The following is a 12318-nucleotide window of genomic DNA, read 5'->3' on the forward strand; positions in this document are numbered from 1 at the left end:
ACAAAACCTTCAGAAATGAAGGGAGAGTACTTCTCCAAGACACTATCAGACTCTGAGCTCTTAATCTCAACAGACACTTTAGAATCTTCCACAATATCACTAAGTTTCTGACTAGGCTTTGACATAGCTAACACAGAAGGAACTGACTGTTTACGCCTTTGCTCCTTACGCTGGAGAGAATAACATTCAGACATAACATGCCCTACTTTCTTGCAGTAATTACAAACAGGATCAGAAGGAGACCCCACACCTGCCCTATGATCTGTTTTAGAATCAGACTTAGTTTTATCACCTAATTTAGGTTTGTCGTTGGAAGGGCCACTAAAGGTTGGGTTCCTAGGCTGACCAAATTTACTAGTACCTGTGGTACTGTTTTTGTCTTGAGAACTGTTTTTAACAAATGAGCCTTTGTGGGTGAGAGCGTAATCATCAGCCATTGTAGCTGCTTCACTAAGTGTTTCAACTTTTCTCTCATCTAAATGAGTTTTTATGTTTGTGTGGACACAACGTTTAAACTCCTCTATCAACAATAATTGCCTCAATTTACCGAAATCCTCATCAATTTCTTTAGAATCACACCACCTATTAAATAATTGTTCCTTTTCTCTGGCAAATTCTACATGAGTTTGTTCATCTCTCTTTCTCGAGTTTCGAAATTTCTGGCGGTAAGCCTCAGGAACTAACTCATAAGCTTTCAAAATAGCTTTCTTGACTACTTGGTAATTTGAAATCTCATCTACAGATAAAGAAGAATAAATGTCTCTAGCTTTACCAATCAAGACACTCTGAAGAAGCATTGTAAGCTTATCTTCAGGCCATTTCATACTGTCAGCTATTTTCTCAAAATGCAGAAAATACTTGTCAACTTCTTTCTCTTGAAAAGGAGGAACTAACCTAATGTTTCTACTGACATCAAAACCTCTGTTTCCTTGTAAACCCCTAAAAGTTGGATTACTTGAACTGTCTTGAGAAGCTAGTTCTAATTCTTTAATTCTAAGTTCTGTTTCAGCTTGAATTTTTTGCTTCTCTAGCTCTAACATCTGATCTCTCTCTTTTTCTTTTAATTCTTTCTCAATTTCTTTTTCTCTTAACTCCTTTTCTATTTCTCTTTCTCTCATTTCTTTCTCTATTTGTTTCATTTTCATTTCATGTTCAAGTTCCATTTGTCTAATTTGGATTTCTGAAGTGACTGTTTCCTCTATACTATCTAATGCACTAGAGTCAAATTTGCCATTGTCAACAAAATATCTTATAATTACATTCCTAATTTCAGCTTTCCTCAAATTAGTTTTGATAGTAAGGCCTAAATGTTTACCCAATAACAGTAAATCCTTCTTACTAACTTGCAAAAGAACTTCCAGGGATGGCGCTTTAACAAACTGTTCTACCTGCATAGTAGTCATATTTATCTAGCTGTTGGTTTCAAATGTAAACTCAAAGTTTGTACACAAATTTTGAAAATTTCTAAATTAATTTTTCAAAGTTAGATTTCACAAATTAAATATCGATCTCGGACACGAGCCCCCAATTCTGTTACATTAACGAATAACAGAAAGGAGAAACCAGCAGCTAAATTCAAAACACAATTTAATTATATATACAATATTATACAGAGATGGTTTACAATATCCAAAGTAATTGGTGGTGGTACAAGACTAGTACGATGATTTAAAGTGTTACTTATCTGTATGCGAATGTCCTGGTATAATCCTTGATCCTTCTAGGTTTCAAATTAACAATAATCACAAATCCACAAGGAAATTGAATGTCCACCAACGATTTGTAAAGTTCCAGGCAATATGAATAAATCCACACAAAGTGTTGTAATAATCCACAGATAAAGTCACAATAGCTCTCCCAATAGAATCTTATATGGCGCTGTACAATTCTTGATATGTCTTATTACAGGTCTCATTACAGTTCTGATTAGCGTTGGGCAGCTGGAGTATATATAGCTTAACCATAATTCAAGAATATTGGAGAACCTTCTACTTCTAGAAATATCTAACTAAAAGCAGTAAACAAATAAACACACATAACTTTCTGGAAATAGATCATTCTAGATCTCTACTTAAAATCAACATGTTTACAAACATATTTGTTTATACATGATTATATTCTAGACAGTTCTATAACCTAGACTAATGATATGACCTTTATAGGATGTATTGATAAAAAAAGCTATAGGAGTTATCTCCCTTATCTCATAACTACATGTATTTAGTGTCATACATAACACATTCCTTACAATTTTAAGTTAAAACCGCCATTTACCAATTTTCAATGAATTACAGACACAAATTTGAAAACAGGAAGTCGACCCAACGACATTCTTTCAAAATTTTTATCATATTTATCAGCATTCCTAAATACCCCTTTATACTAATTTTCATTGCGATCAGAGACCGAAATATGAAAACAGAAAGTTGGCCCAGCGGCCGTCTTTGAATATCAAAATCTTTACTGAAATATCTGCGTGTTGTTCGTCCTCCCTTAGAACCCCTAAAGACTAATTTTCATTAAGACCAGAGACCAAAACCTGAAGAACAGGAAATAAGCAAGCGGACATCTTGGAATACCAAAATCTTTACGAAAATGTTTGCATGTTGTTCGCCATCCCTAAATACCCCCATAGACCAATTTTCATTGACATCGGAATCGAAACCTGAAAACAGGAAGTGGGCCCTGGCGGCCATCTTGGACTTCCGGTTCCGGAAAAAAACCCTTTATGCTCCATCCAACACCCTATGGAAAATATCTATCAAGTTTCATGATCATCGGCCTAGTAGTTTCTGAGAAAAGTATCGGAAACCATTCTGGCGGAAGAAAGTGGAAGAAATAAGAATAATGATTACATTTACATAACTGCATTTACATAATATGTATTATTAATAATAAAAAATACTGTTCAAGGTATCTTCATAATATTAATTGTCTGAAATCAGAATGATGAGTGTTCCAGCAAAATTATTATATTGTAACTTACTTACTTTTGAAGAAAATCAACTTTTTGTGTCCCTAGTCCTCCGATGCAAATATTCACTGTTGCCATACTTGGAAGGTCTTTGTCAATGCGGTGTTTATTCCCGTTGAAAACAAGCGTTCTAGCGCCCTTCGAATTTGCGAATTTAAGGTTAACAAAAGAAGCGGAACAATATCAATAAAAATGTATTTTCAGCACTAATATCGACATTAGTCGGGTATAGAACTCGATACCAGATAATAAGAATTTCCTGTAACAGCTGCGATAGGAAAATATTACGATGTCAATAAATCCATGCTTATTTTTTTTATTTTGAGTCCTAATTCTAAATTTGTGAATGAAACGTCAGTCAGTCCCGCCAAACAGTGACGTCACAATCACCGGAATGACGTCGCTTACATATTTCCCACAGTAGTAAAATTGAGTACATACTCATTCGGTTTAGTGAATGCATCTTTTCTTGATCATCAAAGAAGCGTCTCGCTTTGAGCGAAATCATGTAAATAACCGGCAATTTGTTTTCGTTCTGAATGCCATCTGCATGCATAATGAAATTGTTGCAGGATAAACAGAATACACGGCCAGTATCTTACAATACATGTTTTATTTTGATGTCGACACGGAAAGATGAGATGACTCGGCAAAACTTCGTCATCTCATCTCATCGCTCAAACGATACCAGCATCGATATTGCTTGCAGCAAAATAAAATTATCTAAAATTGGAAATATGGGTATGTATATTCATTATTTACATAAACCAATAACTAAAACAAACAATGTTTCATCTAGACTACCCACGATGCACTCGATCGTGGTCTCCTATTATGTAACATTTCATCGATTATTTGATCTAGATATATCTGTTTTCGACAGTTATTTCTATGAATATGTGGAAGGAACATGTGTACAAGATAATATAACCAACACATCTCAACTGCTATTCCGGACCATAAAATGTAAATTTGGTCACCTCAGCCCAAGCACAGAGACACACAAATTATTCATCATGTAAAATAGTTACTATGTGCGTCATGTCCACATTATCGAAAAATGCGAAAAAAATATTATAGTATACCTTATTTTTTATTATACAATTGATGATTTGTAAAACCAAGAGATCCAGAGGGCCTGTATCACTCACATTGTTGTTATGCTAAGCAATTTTGAGATGACCTCCGCTATACTGCTCATTCTCATATCCGCTTGATACGTGGTGTGTGTGTTGAGTGACTGTGGTATATTCCTGTTTTTGTGTCTTGTGTATAGTTTCGGACACCAAACACGCATGCTGCATCCTATTACATTATACCGACAATGTCCAAACCAGACTCTTTATGCTGGAAAGCACCAGAGTGCCTTCCTCAGAAGGGAGAAAGAATTTCGTGAGAGAAATAATTATGGACGCTATAGCGGGAACATGGCACTACTTCGTGAGTTGTTAGGCAGTAGAGGTTGGTCACATTAGTATTCAGATATGACGACATAACCCCAAACCCACTAGTGGTAAGTACCAAGGTATCACACTTGCTTAGAACCATGAAGTCAACCACTACTTTCAGATAACCTTCAGCAATATCATTCCCTCCGTAGTGGTCTATGTGCAGGCTCTGTCCCTCGGATTCCAGGAGGTTTGTGAACATCCCTCTGGTCCTATCATGGACCATTTGCGAGTCCGTTGCAATAAATATCCTATTTTGTGTATCATTTATAGATCTTAAGAAACTCAGTATTGTCTCTAGCTGATTCTCACTTGTTCGGTCTAATGCGTCACCAAGACGAATATGAGCACATACAAGTTTGTCTTCACTTTGCGTTATCTTGTTGACTCTTTCATAAATGGTTTTAGTGGGTTTGAAAAGGGTTTGGAAAAACTTCAGATAAATATCTGCAAAGTGTAACTTTAGGACCCACGGAATGACATTTTTTAAACCAAGAAACTTTCTAAAGTGTTCAGTATAGTCCCAGTTCATACGCACAAAATTGACATCCTTGGAAAACAAAGCATGTAAACCGGTCAAGTTCTGTTTCTGAATAACAAGTGGCGTTTGGCAGAAAAAATCGTGATAGTCGAATGATCTACCTTTCAGAATGGATGAGTTGTGTTTCCAATCGAATGTATTCGGGATTAGAAAATCTGTCAAATTCACAGACCGTGTATGCTTTATCATGAAATGCTTTCGCAGTATCACAGAAATGACGTAAGCACTGAACATGCCTGACATGCGGTCCGACCACCCTCCACAATCGCCCGGATGTTCATCGTCACAATCGTAAACAATGTAACCCGTCAACGGAAGTGCCCGGATCGGTGATAAGGAGACGTTGTAATCGACATAAGTAAGATTCTTCTTTATCATACACACCAGAACCAGAAAACATACCAGAAACGCACCGGATAAATACACAAAGGTTTTCTGCAAAAGAATGAAACGGAAATTTTGTTAGCATTACCAAGGATTTTTATAAGTTACATTTTGTATTTATCACTTACAAATCATTGGCGTTATCTTTATATCTATCATTATAAATCAATATTAAACAACCTTATTTCTTGTTGCATTGATTCAAGTTCAAAATTGATTTGTATCTTATTTCCTATTTCGAATTTATTTTATTTTTTGCTCTGCATGTAATATGACGTTAGAATTAAATCTGCTGCCCTTATCGAAAAAAGTTTCTAAGTTATTGAAGTCATTTAGTCTCTTCGACCCCTTTGATCTTGAATGAAGGTCAAGGTGATAAATAAGGTAATGAATAAACTTCTTCAAGTTTTATCCTGCAAGTAGGCTTTAGCATTGTACCTGCTGTCACTATTACATGATCATAAAAAGGCGACCAAATTTATGATCTTATCTTTTCTATCCCTAACGTCTCCCTTGACACCACCTCTAGATTAAGCCTGCTATTGAGCGCTTGCCCCTGGCCGAGACACACAAAAATCTGTAAAAGTGGTAGTTACTGCTCCTGCTTAGTGCTCAGCATGAAGGGAGTGGGACGACTGGTTCGCCCGTTGTCAGTATAATGTGACCAGATGATGTGTGTTGCTTGGTGCCTTAGGGCAGCATACTTCAGTGATATGGTACTATCAAAAGACCAAGAGTTCTACTATACAAGAAGACAACAAGAATAGCCCACAATCCCCCAAAACACGCAACACACAACCTACATGTGAGGCGAAAGGCGATTTGGATAGTCCCCAATCTGATGGTGATGGCCGTTTTATATCGATATTTTGTACTTCAACAAATATTAAATTCAGTTAGATAGCTTTATTCCATGAAAATTTTGCCATAGTTTACTTGAATTATTAGATTTTTGCGGAAGCAGAAACGACAACTTTTACAGACTGTGTTGTGTTTTGCTTATATACTAAACACAGTCTTTCTCACACGGGTGTATGCTAAAATCAACTCTAGGCCCCAGGTTAGTTTCATGTTGCCACAAGGTCATCGTTCAAGAATAAGAAACGAATTCCAATGCTAGTTGTCTTTTGCGATGTTTTTCATATTACAAAGGACTTTGGTTTCGAAACATTTTAAGAGGTAATCAAATGTCATCAATCGCTATTTCACGGGTGCACCATATATTGATATTTTTACATGTCAGACCGATTACTTACCGTATTGGTCTTTGTTAAAATTAATACTCGTAACGATGAAAGACTATTGTTTATCCATTCTTCTGGCATGGTGGACTAGAGTAGAATAACTATTAAAAACCAATTTCTTTTGATACTAGTTAAATAAAAGGCGTCTGGATTAGTCCTACACATTGACAAGACACATATTTATACAAATAGCAATCTCGTCGTCGTATTTATGTGTGTTTCGAATGACTGACTGAGTGCAGCAGACCGTTGAGGTATATGAAAATCAGATATAACATCACAAGGAAGGATTTTTTTTCACACAGAGCAGCAGAGAATCACTTAACCACCAGCTAATAGCAATTTTTTTTAAACTTAATTTTTTCTATTCTACTTTAACACATACACCTACACAATATACACTTTTAACAAATGCATACAGTACACACTTATCAATTATACGTTTACATGCAATAAACACTGTATATTCATACATACATACATAATTCATACATAATTCATACATTCATACATAAGTCCATACACCCTCACATACACTCACCATCAACCTCACATACATACATACATCCGCGCGCACACACACACACACACACACACACACACACAAACATACAAATATACATACACACACACACACACACACACACACACACACACACACACACACACACACACACACACACACACACACATATATACATACATACATACATACATACATACATACATACATACATACATACATCCGCGCGCACACACACACACACACACACACACACACACACACACACACACACACACACACACACACACACACACACACACACACACACACACACACACACACACACACACATACATACAAACATACATACAAACGCATATTACATATTGATATAATTTGCATAGCTGATACTGTGTTTCATTCTCATTTTCTCATCACGGTGATTACTTTTCTTTTAATTTTTAATACTATATATCACATATCAATGACAATGTTGTATTACATATTTTCTAAAATTACCCTGCCTGAAGCATGCCTGTTTATACAAAATCCGTATCGAATGTAAATATATAGTTACAGGCCAAACATCTGACAATGATTCAAAAGTTCATCTAATATGATATGATAATATAAGGGAAGGAATTTAATTCCTGTTACCAAGTGGTGTTCCGATTAATCGATTTAGTCGACGTCGCCTCATTTGCTCTGGAAAATCGATTAATCGATCAATGATTTCTGTAGTCGATTTCAAAATGACTAAAACGAAAAAAAAAAAAAAAAAATACGAGGCACAGATATAAGATGAGAAATACTTCGATGCATTCCGCTTTCCGGTGTGCAGCAATATAGTGTTTACAATGTATCTGTAACATGATGTAACGCGGTTTCTGATTGGTTACTATATACGTTTCCGGTGTCGCTGCAAGCGCTTCAGCTCCCAGTAGCAACAGACGATGAATGAACATGGCGACAAATACGACAGACGAACTATACGATCATCAGGGGGCAAAACGTTCCCATGTGTGGATTTTTTTTGGATTCAAAAGAAAAAAAGACAGCTGTACTCCGAAACTCGACATGGAATTTGTCTTCTGCAAAAAGTGTGGAAACAAATACAAATTCAATGGTAGTAGAATCGTCGGAACGTGTTTTGCCCGGAGTCTTTATAATTACTGTATTTGAAATTTTAAAAATGTTAAAGGGACATGAACCTTAAATAAGTTGTTCTGTATGCTTAGATATGGTTTTCAAATGTTTATTGAATATTTTATTACAATGATTGGTTATCTAAAACGACAGGAAAACCTGGAGAATACCTACCTCAAAAATGATAAAAATAGACCGTCATATTCTATTATTGGAACACAAAACGAAAGCTGGCCAAATGCGAGATTATAATGAATACCAAACATGCTGACATGAAAAGGAATATTTGTTTTCAACATTTTAAGATTATTTTCTAATTTACGATGGTTGACAAATGCAGTTTAAGCCATATTTGTTATAAAACAATTTGTATTTAGCGTAAGAATGATAAGTCAAACGAAACTTTTCATTCGACAGGGCACCGCGAAGTGAGGTTCCTGACTTATTGTACATATGTACATCACGCAAGTATAAAGTGGGGAGTTGCTCCCGTCTCTTGCATTTCAGCGATCCATTTATATTTACCTACTTTCCAAATCGCGCACGTAACTGACTCTTGACGTACACTGTTTTCTATCAGAATTCGTTTGTGTTCGCTTCACCCACGTTTTTGACCCACCATTTTGTTTACATTTGTGCAGTGCATTGTAGGAGGTCACTAAAGTTCAACACTACTATACTATCGTTACAAAATTCGACAGGGCCGGTTCAAAATACAGAAAGATGGAATTTCCATTATAATTATCTTATTTGACACATTTGCACAAACACTGATATATATATTACTTAGTAAGGTATCTGACACGTCTTAAATATGTATCTTACTCAAATTTACATGGTTTATTAAGGTTCATGTCCCTTAAATGTATTGCCGAAATTCTGTATTCTTCACAAAATAGTCAATAATTTTGCTGTCTTGTGGTGAACTTCAGTGACATCGTAAATATCCTTTATCAAGATTACGGAAAATGAAAGAAGAACCACGTTGTCGTTTTCGGTGGCTAGCATCGCTTTTAGTTTTATATATCATAACATCGTAATGGCGCGATGATAACAATAAACATAAAATTTAGATAGTAAAACGAAGTAATATCTGTTAAATCAGTGATAAGGTCATAAGTCTTAAACTCACTGAAAAAATATCCAAAAATTTTATTGTGAAAATAGTTAATGTAAATTTCAGTAAAATAAATTGACAATAAGTTGAATTTGTCTTTGCGATAAAGAACAATTTTACTCATTGCCTTATCTTTTTTTCAGAAAACACAACAAATATGCAATTTCATCTCGACCATCATCATCATCATAGGGGATGGATTACAGAGAATCACATAGAACAGAGTACTAGCAAACAGTCAAGCATTCCCACAATAATTAAAAGACAAGTCAAGGAAGATGGTAGACCACTTACTGCAGATAAAAAACGCATAATTGATGAGAAACTGTGTGATATGATTATTGACAAATTATTACCACTGAATTTTGTTGAAAGTGACTCATTAAAACGTTTCTGCAGCTGTGAATTAGATGAAAGATACCACCAGGGAGGAAAGACATTATCAAGAAACTTGATGAGAAGTATGAGAATATGATGGTTGCACTTGTCGATGACCTAAACAAATGTCTCTATGGGGTTTCTATCACTCATGATGCATGGACATCTCTTAATACAGAACCATACTATAAAGTTACAGTACATTATATCAACAGTGAATGGAAACTAAAGTCTGCTGTTTTACAGACAAAACTTTTCCCTGGGTCACATACTGCAGATAACATTGCCCGTCACCTGCAAACCACTCTTGAGACATGGGGAATCAAAGACCCTATATGTGTCACAGACAATGCGGCCAATGAAAAAAAGGCATTTCAAATAATGAATCCAACAAGAGTGGGTTGTTTTGGTCACAAAACAAATTCAATTGTTAAGAGATCAACAAAAACTTAAGCAGAGGAAGGTCCATTGTAGCTTTCTTCCATCAGAGCCCCCTTTCATCCGATGTCCTTCAACAAAAGCAAAAACTGTTGTTGGAAAGTACAGCACAAGGTCACAAACTTATACAAGATATACCAACAAGATGGAATTCGTCTCTGGATATGTTAAAAAGACTCTTGGAGCAATCCGCTGCACTTCAAGCCACTCTATTGGACAAATCTCTCTCAAAAATGCGGCTTGAAGTGCAGCGGAATCTTTACACATATGAAGAAATGGTTATAGTTGGGCACTTGGTGGAAGTACTGGAAGGATTCAAAACAACTACAGAAATGCTATCTCCTGAAAACAAATCCATCACATCACCTGATCCTTCCTGTCATGAAGAAACTTTGTCAGGGAATACTGATAGAAGAGAATGAAATCAGTATTTTCAAGAGGGTCAAAAAGGAAATGAAAGGTCAGCTAGAAGTCAAGCTTGGTCCTGAAATAGATGTAGCACTGATTGCATCACTTCTTCACCCAAAAACGAAACATCTTTCCTTTCTGTCCACAGAAGAAAGAGAAAAAACACATGCACTACCTTTAGTTGAAGCAAAGAAAGCCAAAGTTACTGGTTGTGTTGTTATCAAGAAAAAGAAAGATGATGAGAATCAAGATACTACATCTAATACACCTGTGCCTAATTTACCAGAGCACTCAGATGACCCAGAATCTCTAAATGATCAAGAGGAAAGGCCTGGAAATAAACCAGATTCTGATCCGGTGCAAGCTTCTAAAAAGAGAAAGGTTGAATGCGACTGGTTCGATGATATTATCGTTGGGGAGTATAAAGCTGGTCACATCACTGAAGATGTTCTTACTGAGCAGGAAGTTCAAAGATATTTTGTAGAGGATTTTTGTTTGTTTGTTTGATTAATTTACGTCCTATTAACAGCTATGGTCATGTAAGGACGGCCTCCCATGTATGCGGTGTGTTGCATGTATGTTGTGCGGGGTGCGTGTTTTTGGGAGACTGCGGTATATTCATGTTGTGTCTTCTTGTATAGTGGAAATGTTTGCCCTTTTTATAGTGCTATATCACTGAAACATACCGCCGAAGACACCAAGCAACACATCCCACCCGGTCACATTATACTGACAACGTGCGAACCAGTCGTCCCACTCCCTGTATGCTGAGCGCCAAGCAGGAGCAGAAACTACCACTTTTATAGACTTTGGTGTGTCTCGGCCAGGGGACAGAACCCAGAGCCTTCCTCACAGGGGCGAACGCTCAACTCAAGGCCAAAAGTGAGGCATTAGGAAAGATAAAGTCAGTTAGGAAGAAGGAAAAAATAATATCCTAAATTTAGTCGCCTTTTACGATCATGCAATAGGGATGCTGGTGGTAATACTGGTCTGGACTGGTGGAAAGAAAAAGAAATATTTTATCCAAGTGTGGCAAAAGTGGCAAAAGAATTCTCAACAATTCCTGCATCATATGTGCGTTCCGAACGATATTTAGTCTATCCGGTAACATTGTTCGTAAAAAGACATCTCAATTGAGCCCAGAAAATGTTGATAAAATGATTTTTCTGCACAAAAACTCAAAAGCTTAATGTTTCTTAGGTCTGTACTTTATTCTTACTGTAATCTGAGGTGAGATCTACATGCATATTGTCAATAGTACTAGTATAGTCTGTGCAAGTTGATCTTGTTATGTCAATTTGTCAACACATTCATAGTAAAATAATTAACACAAATGTCTTGAAATATTTTGAAAACAATTTATTCAATGAATCATTAATTCATTATAAAATTAAAAAAACAAAACAAAAACAAAGCACATAGAAATTATCGGATAAAAAATGGCATAAAAGAATACACATTGGAAACAGTATACGTAACACACAACAATTTAAAAAAGAAAAGAAAAGAGCAAAAAAAAAAAGATTTTTGTAACATGGAAGCCCGACAGAGCACACAAAATTAATCGATCATTAGTTGATGACCGATCGTTTTAAAAGGATGATGATCGATTATGAATTTATGAAGTGATTCCCAACACAACTATTACCCCGAATAGGGACATCCGCAATTTTACCGGCATAAGATTGCTCTTTATCACCCTAAGGTAAAGATTAGCAACACGAGATCTTTGCAC

At 36.0% G+C, this 12318-nt stretch overlaps 1 protein-coding gene across 1 annotated transcript; it reads right to left on the reverse strand.

The window, feature by feature from the left end:
* Positions 1 to 3808: 3808 nt before the first annotated feature.
* Positions 3809 to 6752, reverse strand: LOC138317021 (uncharacterized). Its single transcript, XM_069258653.1, has 2 exons — positions 6604 to 6752; positions 3809 to 5398 (listed from the first exon to the last, which is right to left on the reverse strand). Exons 1-2 carry the CDS (start codon positions 6670 to 6672, stop codon positions 4346 to 4348), a joined length of 1122 nt encoding a protein of 373 aa, XP_069114754.1. The 5' UTR covers positions 6673 to 6752; the 3' UTR covers positions 3809 to 4345.
* Positions 6753 to 12318: the final 5566 nt, after the last annotated feature.

Source organism: Argopecten irradians, chromosome 2 (genome assembly GCF_041381155.1).
Source record: "Argopecten irradians isolate NY chromosome 2, Ai_NY, whole genome shotgun sequence".
NCBI classification, from domain to species: Eukaryota; Metazoa; Mollusca; class Bivalvia; order Pectinida; family Pectinidae; genus Argopecten; species Argopecten irradians.